Source organism: Pyxicephalus adspersus, chromosome 10, assembly GCF_032062135.1.
Source record: "Pyxicephalus adspersus chromosome 10, UCB_Pads_2.0, whole genome shotgun sequence".
Taxonomy (NCBI): domain Eukaryota; kingdom Metazoa; phylum Chordata; class Amphibia; order Anura; family Pyxicephalidae; genus Pyxicephalus; species Pyxicephalus adspersus.
In genome coordinates this window covers 22,764,102-22,784,484 of record NC_092867.1, presented here as the reverse complement: position 1 = coordinate 22,784,484, position 20,383 = coordinate 22,764,102, and the positions used below count along the sequence as shown (strand labels likewise).

General features: G+C 39.0%; 1 protein-coding gene across 1 annotated transcript; it reads right to left on the bottom strand.

Annotated features, from left to right (window-relative positions):
• Positions 1–14: 14 nt before the first annotated feature.
• CEP55 (centrosomal protein 55) lies at positions 15–19,999 on the bottom strand. Its single transcript, XM_072424871.1, has 8 exons — positions 19,891–19,999; positions 18,267–18,445; positions 14,790–15,011; positions 8,280–8,427; positions 6,861–7,171; positions 5,367–5,438; positions 4,876–5,001; positions 15–2,955 (listed from the first exon to the last, which is right to left on the bottom strand). Exons 2-8 carry the CDS (start codon positions 18,429–18,431, stop codon positions 2,752–2,754), a joined length of 1,248 nt encoding a protein of 415 aa, XP_072280972.1. The 5' UTR covers positions 18,432–18,445; positions 19,891–19,999; the 3' UTR covers positions 15–2,751.
• Between the last annotated feature and the right edge of the window lie 384 nt (positions 20,000–20,383).

Below are 20,383 nucleotides of genomic sequence, written 5' to 3'. Positions count from 1 at the left end.
AGAAATGCACAACATGGTTTATACAAGTTTATTCAGTTTCCTTCATATATCATATAGAAAAACAAATCAATCTTTTAAAGAAAACTGACTGGACATTTCAAATATATTACTGGCTCTGATAATCAAAATAAAAAATAGTAAAAACACAAACTCTAAAAGCCATGGCACAAAGAGTTAATAAGCAAAGAAAAGTGCAATTTGATAGTTAAGACAAGCATGGACACCCTGTGGCCCTCCAGCTGCTGATGAAGACAAGCTGGGACTTTGTTCCTAGAAAAGTAGAACAGAGGTTGCACAATCCAGAGGTAAACATGTTCAGCAGTTCTTTACAAAAAAAAAAATATAGAATCACATAAGGTTGTCTAGAAAGTATTTGAAAGTTGAGCCATCTCTCTCCTAAAAACAAATCTCGATTTTATATTCAGTGTTTTGACAGAAAAACATTAAAAAAGGAACCATGCATTTTTATTGGAGTGAATATAAATCTTGTGTGCTAAAGTGAACCTGACCGGGTCTAAAATGGTCCGCAAGTACCTATGAAGGTGAAAGTCTTAAAAATGGTAGAGCCCTCTGGATTCTAGGTCCAGGCTAGGGGTATACATAAAACACTAGGTTAATGCCCTATTCTTTTTTGGGACCAAAACCCATCATGGGATTTACTGGGCAATGGGTGCTCAACTATTAGATATTTAAAATACAGGTCTTGGCTTAGCATGAGGATGGAATGATGGTGTGGGACTGGATTCCAACTTTGGCAGGAGTCCAGGCCCTTTGTAGAGACTGTGGATCCACAGTCATTGATTTCAAGATGAATGCAGTTACCCACAGTCAACATCAAGTGTCTGTACCTCAGCACTAGTACTTTAGGTGCATTTTATGGGCCAGGTTATGTTCATTTTTATACCATCCAATGCTTTGCTCATTGTTCATTAATTCCAGAGAGTATTACAATTTTACATGCAAGGCAAAATAGGCCACCCCATAGAGGTCTATCCCTGCTAAAATACAGAAGTATGAATCTATATGTAGTTAGAGATTGAGCATTTCAAATAAATGGATGCGCTGCAACTACATTCAAGTACAATTCTGCAAGGGCAGAAAGGTAGATGAAATAGGAACAGACTATAGGATGGGTAGGAGTGTTTTTTGTGCTGTTCCTATACAAATGTAAACACCAGCATAAAAAGTAAGACAATTGACCTTATTCTTTAACAGGAATTCCTAATCTAACATGAAGTTACTCAGACCAACCAATCAGAATCTATCTATGTACTTGTCTGACCTAAGCATAGTGGATTTTTTTTGGCTGCTGTATGCTACTGCATTTGACATTTTAATAAAGTAATATAAGAGCTCCTCAACATGCAAGCAAAGCACCAGCTACGGCTGTACAGAGGAGCAGATAATTCAGTGAGAATGACATTACTACACTGGGATAATACCTTAATAAGGTTCATTTTTACAACTTCAGTGCACCAAAAGAACACAATTTATTTTTACACCTAATTACAAATAATTCTAGCAGTTTAATAACCCGGATAACTCATTCCAGCAATTACAAATTGCAGCTTCAGGCCCTGTCAGTTTACGAATATAAAAATAATACAAGTTATAGAATTTATAACTCATCACAAGATCAAGAAAAGTTGCCAGATTTCTATAGATTCCCCGATAAAATGTGCATAAATAGCTTTGTATTTTAAGCTGTATGTGTATTATATACAAAGGATTTTGTGGAATATTAGTTTGAAACATAGGTGAAAAGAGTGATTTGCATTTGTAAACCCTAAAAAGAACAGTTTTTTACTCCTCAATAAATAGGCTCATGTAAATATATTTTAGATGAGTTGATAAGTAATAAACTATTTCCTATAGATGTACATGGTGTCAGATATAATTATTTATGATACATCCAGGCTAACCTTACTGCCAAGTAATGATGATTACTGGTTGTGCTTTACTGCTAATTTTTTTTTTTTGAAGCCGTCAGTTCAGACGGATTTAAAAATAATATATTCCAAGAAACTATTGACATGTGATACAATTGTCAGCCAATGACTCTCATAACTTCTAGCGGTACTAAAGGCTTGACCCAACATTCTAAAGCCATGAACAGAAGCTCATTAACTGCCATTCAAAAACAATTACAGGTGACAGTAGGAAAAAACAAATGCAAACAGACAGGCTGGTCTGCTTAGGCCAAGCAGCCATTTTTTTTATAAGTATGGTAGGGAGCAGTGGGAGACTTCAATAGTCTTTATTAGTAATCTGGCACCACACATTGCTAAACACCATTGTGGACATTTGTACTGATGCTCTATTGTCTGTTGAGATAGAAAACTATTATCTGTATGAGCCTTAAGGTGGCACTTCATTTGGACATGTTGGAAGCTATAACAGTTTCAATTAGGAGAAAGCTGACAGACGTTTACCAGTTTTACCCCAATTCATTCAGCTGGTTAAAACTTTATAGCTGTTTTATCCAACCTTACCAGCTTTAAAAGTGTGCAAAAAGTCTTTAGACATTTGTTAAGACTAAACAAGTAATATCACACATAAGAGTGTTTTTGTACCTACAACCTACAAAAGTTCTATTTTATGGATTGCAATGCATGGCAGAAACAGCCTCCAATGACCTTAGGAAATACAATAAAACACACAAAATATTACCGTTGCATTGTTTGTAAAAAAAAAGAAAAATGGAGTGTAATACAACAAATCTCCAGGTATAGCATTCATTGGATCTGTTGCTCAACTAGTACAGACGTCAATGTGGGCCAGGAGGTCACGGTGCTGGCTGGTGGGGTACATGGCTTGACATCGTGGACACTCTAGGAAACTTTCATCAAGAAGATTTTTGGGTTTTGGAGAAGGATATTTCTCTCGCATGGATAGTTTGTCGTCAAACTCAGATACAAAATTGCCAGATGAATCAACAAAATAAATATCACGTTTCTGTAAAAGACAAAAAAAAAAAATGTGGATTTAAAATGCTATCAGAAGGTTACTTTTATCCTTTTGTATTCTCTGTGTGGCAGTAGGGTCAAGCATCACATCCCAGAATACTATAATACACGGTCCTGTAGTGCCCAAAGTAAGTAAAACCATGAAACTTCAAGCAACACAAACATCTCTCGTTTGCTGCATGTTGTAGTCATAGAATAAAACTCCATCTTAAATGATAAAGAAGCAACTTGATTGCTTACTAACAGGAAAGGCCACCGATATGCCACACAGTCATGCTTTCTCTGGCTGCACATAAACATTAGATGGAGATCTTATGACATACATGGATATTCAAATCCCTGCATGGTTGGTTCTGCTCTAGGACAGATTTTCTAATTTGTCCCGTTGATTGTACCCTGGACACAAAACCTTTGGTCACATTTGAGAACATCAATACCCTTCATAATGGTTCTACGCAAAGAAAACATTTCATAATTACTCTTTCAGCAGCCCACATTACAGACCTCTGCTGTATTGAAGAGAAACGTCTGGCAAAAAAAAAAAATTAAACATGTGTCCCATTTCGGACACCCTGTTGCACTTGTGTGATCAAATCCACAAGGCCCACATCACTGTTTTGTAGTAATAAAGTGTCCAATGAGAGGAACCATAGCAAACAAAAGTGAACCTAAAGTGCAAGATTCTGCATAATCTTCAGCCAGTGATTTTTCTTTTACTACAGCAAAATCAGCTGAATAGTAAACAGAAGAGTTCTTCTGCGTATAAAGGTCTTCTTTGCAGGCAAAACTTTATTTTACACATAAATATCTGCAACATAATTGGTGTAAGCCTGCTCAAGCCTTTAGATACATATGTTTAAGTTCAAAAGCAACGTATAAGATGTATATAAGTGTTTTATTTGTCTTTCTGTAAAAGTAGCAAAAACATCTCCGTTGAAGCAGTGTGATCAGTGTGATAACAAAAATAACAAAACAATTTTGTGATAACAAAATATTTTGTACATCAACATAATAAAACAGGAAAGTGCCTTGTTAGGGGGGGCCATGTGTCCTCTAAAGTAGGGCCCATGACCCCCTTGTTTGATAATCCCTCGTTTGCACCTGCAATGCACGCAAAAAAATTTCTATCCTGGACGACTGAGGATCATAGGCAGTTATGCAGTGTACTGCAGAATGGGAGGGCTCCACCCCTCTCCTCTTTGGACGCCAGGGTGCAGCAGATGCCGAACGCATGGCTAATATATATCCAATTATCTTCTTTTATAGCACAATTTCTAGCTTCCTATCCCACACAAAGGAGCTTTACGGAATTCGAAAAATTACTACGGTCTGAAAATAGGCCGATCCATGTTATTTCCCAGGTTTACGAGATACTGATCAGAATATATGCTAATAAGGCTCCCACCTACACAAGATATTGGGATAAAGAATTGGGGGTAGTTATTTCCCCACTAGAGTGGGAAAAGGCTTTTGTTCTGACCCATAAGATGGCTCTTCCCTGTAAGGCCCAAGAGACCAATTATAAAATCCTCTCCAGGTGGTATTTATGTCTTACGGACATCCATCGTATCTCTTCTTCGATCTCGGGTTATTCGAGTTATTAGTTTCCTAATAGTTGCTATGGTTTCTCACTCAGGCAATAAAAATTGTTTGATTTGGGGTGTTTCCTTCTTGGGTTACCTCCCAACCCCTATATGCTTTTCCCTGTGGTTGACCCCATTTTATTTTAAGTAGTAATATGTCAATGTAAAATGTCACTTTTTGTACAATGTGTTATTGCAAGGAAGGGCTGAGAGCCCCCGTGTTTATGCATGTGCCATTTTCTGTACCTGTTCTGTTATGTTATTAATATTCAATAAAAAAGGATTGAAACAAAACAGGAAAGTGCTGTGTGAGAATCTAGACTTACCCCCGGCTCAAGCTTTGTTATCTGTTCCCGCGTCTTTCTTAGTTCCTTCAGAACTTTATTCAGCTGGTACTGAACATTACTTCTGTCAATCTTCTCATTTTCCAGGTCGGAGGTGCACCTCTGGATCTATTCAGACAAGAAACCACAAAGTAATCTGATAAACTATTCTCTGTAATATTGTTTTACATAAAACACACACTACAAAATGTATACATACATATAAATGTATACCCGAAACAATAAAGGCTGTAGAGGGAGTAAAACACAAATTATGTCACAAGTTCAGCTACAAAGACTAAGGAATATTTGTGTAATGGTAAATAATAAATAGGAATTTTAATGTGTGTGACCTTATCATACATTTTAAATCCAGCTAAGAAATTAAATCTAATGCAGTGCTATAGTACACCATCCCTTATGTTAGTCAAATTTACATAAAATAATAGGTAAACTTTATTTTGTGAAAACTTGCAGACGACTGGATCCTCTACCTGCTGCTCCAAGACGACTATCTTCTGCTGGTCTTCTTGCTGCCTCAGCAAGGAGCTGTGCATCTTCTCAATCTAGGAAACAGTAATACATTTTTGATTAAATCTCACTTTAGTCAAAGGAACCAAAAAATCATAAAAAAAGGTGAAAATATTCTCACAGTGAACCAAAGCTGAAAAAATATAAATACGGTATATATATATATATATATATATATATATACACTTTTTTGACTAACTTCTACCCTGTGATTCGGTGTCACAGTCGCCAGCTATATGATGATACCTCATTTGCACTGGGGGAACATTTATTAAAACAGTTTTGTTTGCAGTTGCTAATATACTTTTTTGCGTTTCTAATTCAAATACAAATTTTAACGTTCGATTAAAGAAAGGTTTTTGAGGTAATAATTTTAGGTTGTATTACAGATGCAGCCCAAGTCAGAAATTATCCTCATTGACAGCCAACAAAAAAGACTGATCAAGAAACAAGCTCAAGATATTGAAAGCATGACCCCATCCTCATCTTTTCAGTGTCTAAATAGAACCTACTAATGGTTTTTGGTGTGATACTGGATGTCACAGAGGAGTCATGGAAACTAAAGTATCCAGTGCCCATGGCAGAGCCACGGTGTACCAGGGTGTAGGTTTGCTGCATAGGAGCAAGCAATCCTGCACAGCCCCAATCTGCTCAGTGCTTGCACTGCAGTGCTGAATCTGCAGATTTATTAGGTTCATTCAGTATCTGGCTGCTGCAGGCAAATGCTACATGTATAGTGTAACATATTGCACAAGGCAGCGGTAACTGCACCACAACCTCACCACCAGTTTCTCAGCCTGGGTTCCGTGAAATCCTAGGGTTCCTCCAGGGGTTGCTAAGGGTTCCTTGAGTAAAAAAGAGTTTGTGCCTGTCTGATCAGTTTAAATGACCTACTATGGTCTTTTGACTATCTGTAAGGGGGATATTCTTCCCACTTACCACTATGCTAATATACTGTGAGCTGTGCATATAGTAATTATAACATGGGTTCCCCTGAAGACGTGAAAGTTAATTGAAGGTTTACCCCATGGTAAAGAGGTTAAGAAAGGTTGGCTGAATGTTTAAGTTCACATTTTTGCAAGTTCATTTAAGCAGTTTTATTGTTAAAAAATTCTTGCAAATAATTAAATACAACATGGCAGAATTGTTTTTGATTTTGTCCTTTAGTGTTTAAATCAGCCCTGTTTTAAATTAGGGTGACTTGTATGTGATATGCATAAAATTAAAATTTTCTTATCGATCATCAAATGTTTGGCAGGATGGGAACCCTGTTGTTTCAGATAATTGCCAGCATAAAGCATCAACTATTCACATATATTGCCACTTTATTTGTAGTTTTTTTCCTGTAGAAATGTATTACCTGAGCAAATATAGAATTATTAACAAAGACTCAAATTAATAACATCCAACACCCCTATATTTTCCAGATGTAAAATGTAAAAATAAAGTCTGTATACCTGAGTAGACAGTTCAGAGTTTTTCCGCTTCTCATCATCATACATTTCCCGATACACGTCCAATTCTCTCCTTAGTCTCTGCATTTTGTCCTTTAGATGCCTGCGGTCATCATCCCGCTGCTGCCGCTCAGTCTCACTCACAGATTTCAGGGCAGTTGACAAATCTGTAACCTCTTTGTTCTTCTCCTCAAGTTTCTTTCTCATTTCAGAGAGTTCTGAATTTAACTGTGCTGTAATCTGGCGTTCTCCTTCAAGATCTTTTTTAGCAGCCATGAGAAGCCGGTCATAATATTTCTGTTTATCATCCTTAGCTTCAACAAAGATATTACAAAAAGGTATTACAAATTGTTTGGTGGCTAAAAAGAAACTCAAAACCCTGTTTTAGATTATATATATATATGCACATTATACATATGCAGACCAGACACATCCCTGGCAGTGAAACAACTTACAAAAATGTAATATGACAATATAGTAAATAAGAACAACATTCAGGTAGTCTCCAAGTTACATACGAGATGGGGACTGTAGGTTTGTTCTGAAATTGAATTTGTATGTAAGTCAGAACAGATACATTATTTTAATTAATGCAATTAGGACAGATGTTTGTCTAAACATATTATTAGGCAGCATGGTATCAGTTATTATAAAAAATCCTGACTCTAAACTAATCACAAAGCATAAAAAAACAAATAAATAAAATAAAACACTTTATGGAGCCTAGACATTCAATAATGTTTGGAGAAAGCTGTGCTTTGATATGCAAAAAAGAAACAACTGCAGAGTTTTCCTTGGTGATTAAAGAGTTACAAGATGTTACAGATCACCCACAATCTCAGTTGTGTTTAGCTGAGATTGTGTTTAGTTATTTCTTCTGCAAGTCATGCATGCAAACTGCCCCTCCCCCCTTGAAGCCCCAGTACTGCACATGAGGGAGCAGGGAAGCCCCATTGGTATCTGAGAGGCGTCCGTATGTCACATGTCCTTAACACGGGGACTACCTGTAATGGCAATAAAATAGTCAATGAGACAGATTTAATAAAGCTCAGTTAAGCTGGGTGATCCACCAAACCTGAAATGGATCTGGTCCAGGATGGAAAACAAGCAAATGACTTAGGAAATTAATTCCAGGTTTGCTGGATCACCCAGCTTCACTGATGAAAGTGTATTCTCTCCAGCCTTGGAGAGCTTTAATTCATCAGCCCCAATGTGTACTATTACATCTATACTATTACCCTAATTAAAATAAAATTTAAAAAAAAAACATTAAGTGATGCCCTAGTGATGAACAGAACATTTGGCATTTCATTCTATGATAATTGTTGAACTGTTCATGGTGCAAAAATCATAAAATTTGACATTCACGTTTTAATATCTTGTCTTCTTGTTAGTAATACATAAAGAAAACATGCACCACACCATCACAGCTGATTTCCTTAGTTTGCTGTTCGCTTTGCTTTGTGTTGGCCACCTGCTGCTCCAGATCAAAAATTCGAGCCATCAGACCCTGGACATATGTCTCTCGTTGCTGGTCATACACCAACCACTGTTGGTTCTTCTCTAGAGCCTGAAAAACACAGAGAAATGTTAACATAAACCAGTTCAGTAAAGTAAGAACCCTTTCTCCTTAGATGGCCATTTTCATGTAAACTGCATGCCTGCCAACCACCAGACATTGCAATCCCCAAGTACTCCAATTAAAGCCAGAAGTAGCAGTGCACTAAAGAAAAAAAATGACTTCTGCAGGCTGTGAATAGCATCTGGCAAAATTGTTAAATGCTTCAAATCTGGCACCCTCACAGAAACATACGAAATAGAAGAACAGGGGATCCTTTTCTTAAAAAGGGTGACAAAAAAAATTATACAATAAAAAATAAAGTTTTTTTAGTAAAACATCACATAAGTTACATTATTGTTGAAACTCATAACCAAGCACACTATTTTGGATAAGCGGATCTTGGCAACACTTTGCTAGTACCAACACATGTATCACAACTTTCTTTTTTTTTCACGTACACTACACAAAAATTTCATACTGAAAACTGGGCAATACTAGTTTGTTTGATGTGATCAAATAACCCATCACCAAAGGAAATCCCAGGAATCCCTGAAAAGTATAAAGTATGCAAATAGGACCGTCATCCCACAAAGCAATGTCTGGTCTCAACAACTATTAGATATCAGGCATATCTGAGCAGAATTATTGCTGGGGCCAGACATCTGCATGATGAAAATACTCTGGTTTGGGAGCTTCCAGAGCAGCCTGCAGTGACAGATTCAATAGCAAGTCATACTGAACAATAGTGGGCTTCACCTTGTACTTATTTATGGAATTTCTTTTCCCTCAACCTAGGAAGAAAGGTTTAACATAAGCACACAAGACAGTCGTACGGCATTTCTTGTAAAAGAAAGGAATACTATTCAGGAGCAACAAATAATTACACCCAATTCCTTCTATCTCAAGTAAAGTCCAAGTTTTGTACAAAAGAAATCCAAAAGTGGAATGAAAGCATGAAACATTAAAACTATTCCCACTCAGTATAATTTTAGAAATATTTGAACAACAGATCAACTTTTCTTTGTCTCCATCCTAGACAGACAGTCTTAGGGGCAGACACTAAATGTTTTATGGTAGGCCACACACTGCATATATAGCGTTTATGTCACTAGCAAAAATAGGCAGATGCTTTATTTACACTTGTTTGTACATTTTAAAAGTGCGACAACAAATAGATTATGATCAAAATGTTATCAGTTTTTGTTTTTGCAGGTTTAAAGCTATGATTTCACAAACTTTATCAGAAATCTGAATAATACATTCTGTACATTTTTTTTAAAAACATATCCAATATGCATTCAGCTGCAGGGATGTTTATGGGATTTATCTCCTGGTGGTGGGAATACCCACCTATGGGGCTGTACTGCCCATGTGCAATTGCTTTGCAGGTAGATGGAAACAAACACAGTGTTCTCCCCAGCTCCTTTTAGCCGGGTGCACCACCCAGCACTTTGCAGTAATCACCCAGCGGTGTTTGAGTGGTCACTGAAGAGATGGGTCACAATACAGGGGCTGTACATCCGTCTACAATTTTTTCCCACACGACTCAAAAAAATTTCTGGGTTGAGCACTGAAACATATGACACCAGCCCTTCTGATGTCACTAAGTAGAAATATATGAAGTCTGAAATCTATAAGGGTGAGGTTAGGTTTAGCGGTGGTAGGGTCAGAATAGGTACAGAAGCTCCTTAAAGAGATTATATATATAAAACTGCAAGGGTTTTTGTGTACCTACATCCCTGCTTATCTGAATAGCCAGGCACAGCTAATGTAATACTTTATATTCAGATTTACAATAGAGGGAGGCAGAATATATGCAGTACAAATTCATAAAAATATGCAACAGCAAGCATGTGAAATGTAGATGAAATTTGGCCCATGAAAGTACACTAGTCTCGCTATTCACTGTGTAGTCATTTCTTGTAAGTATTATTATTATTATTATTATTATTATTATTAATATTATTATTAAAAGTACAAGCAAAAACATTCAGCCAGCTTTTAATGCTATGAAGCAAATTCTGCAAATGTGTGAAAGCCATGAGGTCCATTCAGCTAACCTTTACTTAAACTCCCTGTAGGCTATTTAAGCAAATTTAAGCAAAATGCCTGAAAAATTAGTGGGCCTGATTTCTAGGGACAGTAACTTTTTCATAGCTTATGACCAGCCTATCACACCTCCAAGGAAGGATTTGGGCCATGAGAATTGTCTTTGTACTGATGCATTTATGCACTAGCTGTTTTGCATGAGAGTGGCAGACAGAAGGCTAAAATGTGAAGCTTTGAAACAACTCTCTTGTGTTAAAAACAAGAAAAATTTACAAATGAACCTAGATGAAAACCTAAAGTGCTGACCAGTAATGTTGTGTTCAATGCATTAATTTCTAAGTAACCCTAACTGGAACAAATAAAAACAAAAGTTCATGTGATCTAGCCATAAAGGCAGATGGTCTGCAAAGACAAAACTATTTAGGATTCATGACATTTTATCACAGTATATTACAGCAGGTGGGTAAAGACCAATAGATATTTAAAATAAAACCAATGTAGTGCGCTGCTGACCATAAACAAGCATAGCAATACTCATGTCTAGCACAGACATTCTAGGTTTATGAATCAAAATGATCAGCAACTAGAATTTTCAGAGGAAGTCAGTGGCAACCTACATACTTCTCTGAGTAAAAGCTGACCTGCCAATTTTTAAACTAGGGACGAGCATGAAAAAACAGCAATGGCTTACCTGGAGCATAACAAGAGTACACTGTACAGCAGGACACATATTGGTAAATTCTGGTCTATTTGAAGGCTTCTTATCATTAATACTACCATGGCTAAATATCGCCATCTTGTGGCCACAAAGGAGACTGCAAGAATGTGTGCATCAGTGTGAAAATTATATAACACCCCTTTACTTCTTGAATAGGAAAAGAAAATGACAGGAAAGAGATTAAGGATTTATTTAGATGTTGGACTTGAAAAGCAGAAAATGGTTCATTGATACCGGAATCGATAAGCACCCCTCTTTGCAAACCAGAAGTTTGAACCTCCTCCAACCCTCAGGAACCCACACAATGTATGCAGAGCACCCAGAAGCCATAATGGCTTCAGGCTACACTGGGGAGGAGGCGATATGACCAGAGAGAGGAGGAAGTGGACAGGGAGCCCAGCAACATAAGGCTCAGTCTCTCCTCTCTGCATGTTCCTGCAAAGGCGACAAGGGGAGGAGGAAAGCAGTGGTAGAAAAAGCAGTAACAAAGTGTAGTGTCTGGGGTGCTGAGGTAGCGTCAGGGATCCTGGAAAGCAGAAAAGTTCAGACTGGGGTGGGGGTGTTCAGTGATAGGGATGCAGAGTGACTGTGAGATGTAATGTAAGGGTGCGAAGACCTGGGGTATATGAGGCAGATATTCAGTAGAACTCTATAGACTTCTATGGGGTTCTACTAGGATTGTGTCAGAAAATACCTGAACCCTGCATTTATTGACAAGTATCAACGTAGCCATAATAAGAATAAGAAGAATAAGAACCATACAGAGTTTTGGAGGAAAACAGAACAACATCTTTTGGTTAACACCACACTGAATAGGTCCTTGCTAACTCAACATATAAAAATCTCACGCCCTGGAACTCCTCAACTTGTTATCATATCAACTTGTTTTGTAAATAGGTACATGAATATTTGGAAAAAAAAATTCAGTGCTTTCTAACTGGAAGTCAAGGAAGGAGTGACCAGGGTAAATGATATTCAATATATGGAGGAGCTTGTGAGTGCAGGGAACCCTTCTACACGTAGACCTGAACGTACCTGGTATTATTGGGACAAATTCAAGACCACTGCAGATTATTTGCGACTGCTCCGCCCTTTACCTTGAGATTAAGGCGCCTCCACTGTTTATCAAGCCCCACCCCCCTCCGACCCCCTTTTTTTTTTTTTTTTTTTAGGTCCCTTGCCAGCCCCTTCTCCCTTCCCCCTTTTTTTTCCCTCCTCTATTTCTTTCTTTTCTCTCTTTTTCTTTATTTCTTAATATAAAAGCAGCAACCAGTGAAACCCAATAGAAGATTGCTTACTGCTATACCGGGAATGTTATTGTGTGCGTATAAATTTTTTTTTCCCTCTTCCATTTGTTTTTACGTGGCATGCTATCTGTTTTCTCTAAATTATTAGATATGTTTATTTCTATAACACTGTATGCCCTTTCATGTTTTTGTTTGATGTTGTTGTTTGTATATACTGGTTTGAGTTATGCAACTGTCTGTTTTTATTGGTTGCTAATAAAAAATAGAAAATAAAAAAAAAAGGGAAGGAGAACCCCTTAGAAAATTTCAGGAGATCTCTTATGGACAAGTCTAGAAGTAGGTAAAGTGTTAGGGAATCGCTCAGTTCTTCCACTGACATAAAATCTCCTATTACTATCCTCCCCAGCATCCGGCAATCCCCCACCAGTAGCTTAGGATACACAATGAATCCGTGTCTTATCCTTTGCAGTCCCTGCAAAACTTCATCCAGTATTGCTCACTCCTTTTTTAATAACTCCTCAAGACTTAAATTCACTAATGTAACACATCTTGGTCTACTACTAAATTTATCAAGTCTTTTGTTATATTTAGGGTAAAGGACCTTCTGATCTTGTCAGAAATCTTTTTAGGTGTTAACTTACTGTGCTGCACTCTTCATTACATTATTCCCAGCTAGCTCTGTGGAATACAGAATCCTCCTTCTTATGGAGAGGAGAAGATGGGGAGGTCTCACAACCAGGGGAGCAACCTAGGCTCACCCTTCAAAATATGCAATACAATGAGTGAGAATTTTCACACTAGGAAAGAAAGCAAGTTACTGGCAGGATCACCTGTAGGACTAGTTTAAATGAAATGTCTTTTTGTACTATGATTGGGAGCTTTTAATATTTTTAAACAAGCAGTATTTGGCTCTTTTACGTTTTGTAGATAGATTTTTATCTATCTACAAAGTTCTAGTTTTGTGTTATATGGTATCACAGCTTGGTACAGCTGGCATACATCAGTGTTGCAGAAATTTAGGTTGCTGTGATATATGTATAGATCCAATGTCTGAAAAGATTTCGGAAGGTATAAAGTAAAAAATCAAGAAGCCATCTCTAGCTGTTGCAAATGTACTACTACTCAAAACACACACATATCTAAAACTGATGGCAGACTAGCAAATCTGGAGTAGGATTATAAAAAAGATAAAATAAAACAAAGCTTTTATTATAAATGTAATTCAGGTGTAGGATCCTCCTAATATAGATTCACAGGTATTCCCCGGGTTACACATGAGATAAAGACTGTAGGTTTGTTCCTAAATTGAATTTGTATGTAAGTCAGAGCAAATACATGTGTTTAATAAATGCAATTAGGACAGATGTTTGTCTCAACATATTATTAGGCAGCGTGGTGTCAGTTACTGTATAAATTCCTCACTGTAAGTTAATCAAAAAGAAAAAAAAATAAATAAATAAATAAAAACAACGTTATGGAGCCTAGACATTCATTACCTTCTGGAGCAAGTTGTGCTTTGATATACAAGAAGAAACAACTGCAGAGTTTGTCATTAAAAGTGACAAGAGCTTGCAGAATAGCAAGACTTCTACTGCAAGTTATACAAACCCCCCCTACCCCTATCAAGCCTCTGTCCTGCACACAAACAAGCAGGGAAGCCCCGTTCGTATCTAGGCGTCATCTGTATGTCGGATGTCCTGAACTCGGGGACTACCTGTAACTGAATGTAAATGTTCACCAAGTGAAAAATCTTTCAGGCTCAAAATCACTGGGAAACTCTACAATCTCATTAGAGAGCGGTTGTTTTGGGAAACCTCCGCCTTGTCTTAGATCGACATTTTCTGCCATTTAAAGAGGACCTGAAATTTTGTCAGCTGCCACATCAGAGGATGTCAGCTGTCATTTTTGACCTGGTTCTAATAAATACTTTTTGCCTGGTTGGTGTTCTGATCCTTTGCAGTTATTACCTTTTAAATCACTGACTCAGTTACAGTGTTCAGCTAATTGTCACACAGTTATCTGCATTATTGTTTTAGGTGTAACTGACAGCAAAGAATCAGATTTACATCCAGGCAAATACCATTCTGTAGGATGAGTTCAGCAATTGCAGTTCAGATCACCTCTCAGTAACAGGTCCACATTAACAGGATTCTTTTAGGTGCGTACAGATTAATTGACTGGTTTCTGCAAATGCTGTTCATACAGTAAACTTGCATATTACATAAGAACTTTATCTGATAATCTCTTGATGGGTTTGTTTAGTCTGCCCTTCACACAATGCTCTGGAATGTGCAGGTGACATTGTAATCTACACATGCAGAAACAACGCACTGTTGTCACATAACATCTGACGGTACCTGGCCATTCTGTGGTTCCCTGGTCTTAGCCTGAACTATACGAGGTGGAACTTCTGGGATCTGTTTGCGAAGCTCACTGGAAAGGTTGGCTATTTTTCTGGCTTCAGCATCTGCGGCTTGCACCAGCCCTTTATTCTTGGCATTCAGGGCATCATTACGACTCTGGATGGCTTCGCCTTCTTGACTGGTTTTCACCTTTTGTGTTTCTAGGTCAAGTATTTTCTATGAAGACACAATTCAATGCAATCTTCAGATGGATCTCAAAATTTCCAGAAATGCAGCAGGTAGCAATCACAAGACACCAATACCACAGCTTTAAAAGGGTAAACAAACAGTGCTTGGCCTTCAACTCCTTTTATCTATACCTAAAACAGACCTATCAATACATCTTTTACATGGTGGATTTCATATATACTTATTTTATTACTTTTTTCTTTCATACAATTCCTGCACCTTTCTTTCAATAAACCTCCCACCCCCTCTGTCTATAAACAGAGGTCTCCTCCCCCTCTGTCTATAAACAGAGGTCTCCTCCCCCTCTGTCTATAAACAGAGGTCTCCTCCCCCTCTNCCCCCTCTGTCTATAAACAGAGGTCTCCTCCCCCTCTGTCTATAAACAGAGGTCTCCTCCCCCTCTGTCTATAAACAGAGGTCTCCTCCCCCTCTGTCTTTACCTCTCTACCTCCTCTGCAGTGGTAAAGATTGAAAAGGAAACTCTCCCAGGATACTTGCATTACATATCCCAGGAGGCTGTGGGCTTCTTCTTCGCATGCGTCAAATGCATCAACAAGGGCTTTCCTGTTATGTTAAAAAAAAAAAAAAGTTGATCTCACACATGCACAGTGCGAGTTTGGGTAAAGTGAAGAAGAACCCTGAAGAAAGAAGTTGGCAGGGCTGGACCGAATGGCATATGCCGGAAAGGAGGAGGAAGCCAAGACTGAGTGGGACAGTTTGTGGATAGATGGAGGACTTTAGTATGTGAATGTTTTTTTTGTAAACGTTCAACTTTAATAAACTGTGTACCTAGAGGCTCCTATTGGCTGTCTGTAATGAGCTATTCTGCATATGTGAATTTAATGCTAATGAGTGAATTTTTCCCAAATTTCCAAGAATAGTGAAATCAGTTTGCTGAAAATGTTGTGATTGGCTGTGCGTCTATCTATCCACATCTTGTTTAAAGCAGACCTATTACCACAATTTTTACTTCATATAGAAAGGTATTCAACCTTTTTATATAAATTAAAAAAAGAGTTTTGTTTGCTTTTGTTTTCTCAATTGCTGTCTATACTGAATGGGAGCACAGAGCCTACTGAGATCTGTACATCACAAACTCCAAGAGACTTCAGGCTGCTCTTTCCTTGTATGCCCAATCTTGGGCATGTGCAGAAGGGACTCTTCAGTTATTGAAAAAAGAAAACTTCAGATATCATGTACACGCACTTTTATTTTAATTTTTTTTTAAATATAGCAGCATATGTTACTTTGCTCTCATGCCTGTGCAGTACAAGATTAGATGACATAGGCAGAAGATACAAGAAGGAAAAAACGGCAGCGCCCAGTGCTACATCCGCACTGGGATGAAACAGGAAACCAGGACGATGCGGGACTGTATAGAAGACAGCTCCAAAGGGATCTGCAGAAGTAAAGGTAAGCAACATTTTTTTTATTTTCACTTTAGTTCAGCTTTACCCTCCAAAGCCACATCATTTAAATACTAGTAATTTGCATCTCTCACCTCACTAAAACCTACCCAGGCACATTGTAAATACAGGGGGTCCATATACAAGTCCGGATGTTGTTGTCGACCAAAGAAATTTTATTTCTGTCCATCTTGTCTTAAGATTTACACAGTGCATGGTAGAACTTTACTGCAGTCATACAACACAACTAGGTCATCACCCTGCCTGTGATTGTCCAGTGAAAGAACAGCAACGGACTGACAGGGATATCCTTCCGCTTTCTCCTCCTGTTAAGTGTGTTACCAGTCAATGCACGAATGAAAAACACCCAACTGTACCAAATACTGTCCTCCCCTCTACCAGTTTTTTTGTTTGATGTATATCGGATTAAAAGAAGCTGAAAGCAAGCCAAAAGTATTGAACTGAATTTGAAGTAGTAATAAATACATAACTGTATTCATTAGCGTTTTGTGGCATCTGCCTGCAGTTCTTTGCCTAAAGATAACATCCAATGCCTTAAAGCGGAACTAAATTCAAAACAAAAATCACACTTACCTTTAATCCCGCAGATATTTTGATCCGTCAAGAAGTTTATTTGTTTGGGTCACGCATCGTCCCAGTATCTGCCGACATTTTCTTCTCTCCTCGGGCGATTTAGATGGGAAAACAAGATTGCTGATCTCACTGCACATGCATGAGATCCGCAATTTTTCCTTCCATTAATGATAGAGCTCCTTTTGCGCATGCCCAAGATGCATCTGCTTACCCTGGCCTCGCGTCCCCAACGTTCACACGCCGGGGATGTAGATGGCGCCCAGCATTTGTAAAACCAGCATCGCCAGGGGAAGCAGATTTTGGGCATCGCTGGAGGACATTGCGGGAACGTGGAGACTAGGTAAGGTTTGAAACTCCCTGGCAATTCCACACCAAGTGTGGATCAGTGTTACCGCTTTTGGTATGGATAATTCTCCGAGCCACACTCGGGATTACTGTTAGGGAGGTTAAATAGGGTCTACCCTTTTACGTAAAGTAAACATTTTGAGATTAGGTCCACTTAGTAAGTAAGGGTTACAGAACCTTCCAATATACTAGCTAGTAGTATTAGACCACATGTTGTGGATTTGTTTATGTATTGCTAAAACATCTATCAGCTTTGCTACTTCATCAGTTCTATCAGTGTAAGGGAAATAATCCCATTCTTGGTGTCAGGAAGTCTGCATAAGTGAAGAGAGATATGTTGAAGCCAACGCACCTGTTCAGACTTCCTGACACCAAGGATGGAATTGTGTAAGTAGAACAGGGTGGCTCAACAAATTTCAAACCTCCTGGACTTGGCCAGTCAGACGTATCACCTTCCATGGTAATTGGATTATGGAGTTTGTGCTGTGTGGATAGAAATGCTGTGGGGTATTTTCTACACTGCTAGAAGTGATGGAACATCCTTGGTGTCAGGAAGTCTGCATAAGTGAAGAGAGATATGTTGAAGCCAACGCACCTGTTCAGACTTCCTGACACCAAGGATGGAATTGTGTAAGTAGAACAGGGTGGCTCAACAAATTTCAAACCTCCTGGACTTGGCCAGTCAGACGTATCACCTTCCATGGTAATTGGATTATGGAGTTTGTGCTGTGTGGATAGAAATGCTGTGGGGTATTTTCTACACTGCTAGAAGTGATGGAACATCTTCATCATTACAGAAAATAAGTCCAGCCATCCAATGACCGGGATAAATGAGAACCTTCACACACATCCAATGAGCCGGTTATGTGACCACACAGATGGCAGAATGTTGTATTACCTCCAGCAGCCGGTTCCTCTCCGTTTCAGACATCTTTGATTTGGACGATTCTTCCAGTTTCTTTCGTAAAGCAGCATTTTCTTTCTTCAGTTTTTCCAGGTCGGGGTCTCCTTTTGGCCCGGGGGATTTTAGACCCAGCTTGGTTGTCAGGATTTTGGAGGTCATATTTGTATTAATTTCTAATGAGAGGAAACAAATGTTAACATGATAAAAAAGACTGATATTTCTATATGTTTTATGGTTCCTTAACGCTGTGGTCGCCATACTTTTTGGACCCACGGACTACTAAATATACCGGCTCTGGACCGTGCATGCGCATGGAACCGGGGGTCACTCAAAGGGGAAGAAACTTTTCCCCCGGAGTGATATCATGATGCCAGAACCCTCCCACTCCACCATCACAGGTCTTAATCTGTCCAGAGACACAACCCGCCCACTGCCCTGAGTCTGCGATTTATACGGGAGACATGGTCCACGGCTCTGGTCGGTGCACCCCCCCAGCGGGGTCCTCCTTCTGACCCCGCAGTGGGAACGCCATGGCCAGAGCCACAGACCACCAGTTGGCAAATGCTGCCTTAATGGATCCAAAAGAGAAAAATTCATATTGCAGTTACTAGTCCTTAAATCGACCCAATCAGCACATATTTCATTATTAGACTGCATTTATATAGAGGGAACATATTACACAGCACTGTACATTTACTTTATAAAAAAGGGTAGATAATACTTTATTATAAAGTTTAAAATAAAAAGAGAAGGGAGGGCCCCCTTCTTCTGTCTTTACACAGAACTGAATTGAATCCGAAGGCTGCGCAGAAGTAAAAGTCTGTTTTTCTTGTTTGTTTAAAGTTCTGCTTTCAAGGTGGTGACTGCATTATTATTTCTATTCCTATTTGGTGATCCTGCCAGTAAAACACTTCCTGCCCCAGTGATATTTACACAGGTAGGGAGGAGGCAGTGTGCTCACCACTTTCCTAATGTACATAACCAGGGCCACTTCTAGCAGTACCTCTCCCATGGCTTCCCATAGGGACTGAATGCGAAGGAATGAGGATTAGCTGGCTAAGTTTCCTCATCACAGCAGTGTCACATAGATTAATATTATTAAACAGGATTTATATAGCACCAACATATTACGCAGCGCTGTACATTAAATAGATGTAAGAACCTGATTTGCTTTCCGTTTTAATGTAGGGCTCAGATTGCAAGAAAGAGGAGCAGCACAGGGAGCCAATCAGTTGTACTCATGTGGCAAAAAGTGAAATGCTGATAGGAGGAGAGAGCAGATGACAGATTATTAGTTTGCTGATTCTTTTTTTGCTGTCCTGGTAAAGGAAGGGACAAGGCATGTAAAGAAATACAAGATTGGGATTGTTGTGCTGGATTGAGGGGGCACTTGGGGGGAGGGGGCAGTTATATTGCCCCCCCCCCCCCTGTGAATTACCCCACCCACGTGCACTTTTCCTTGCCAGTCACATTCACTTGCTGGCTGTAGATTCACCACAAACCCTCTGCAGCATTGGATACACTCACAAGGAAAGTGTTCACACAGAAACCTTATAATATACAACTCCTTTTATACTCAGACAACCACATGACCTCTGGTACCGGCCCGGTAACTCACCCTCAGCCTCCTCTCAGCAGGGCGAACAGGTCACCTGTCAGAACCCCACCCAGCCGCACTGACACCTCCTAGGAAAACCCATAACAATAATAAGCCCTCCACTTCCGGGACGTTTGAAAACCGCGCCGCGCCTACGCTGCGTACGTAACACAGCGCTCACGCTATTGGTCACTGTTCAGAAATTCTGTCCCCGTTTTGACGCCATTTTCTTGGAGTTCACCTGCAATATCTCCCTTGAACACTAGAGAGCAGTATGTTGCGTGGCCTGTGTCTGCTTTGCAGTTAATGTGAATGCAAAGAAAAGAAGTCAGGGGACACAGACCAATCAAAGATGGTAAAGTTTCCAGGCTTTACCTTAATCTAATAAATTTATACATTGGTGTTCTTCTGTCCTTGTTGCTTCCTATACCACTGGCATTAGGACAGAAATGTTTGTTTAGGATAGAGTTGGTAAGAGTTAGAAAACTTCAGGTTTGTAATTCTGTGTCCCCAA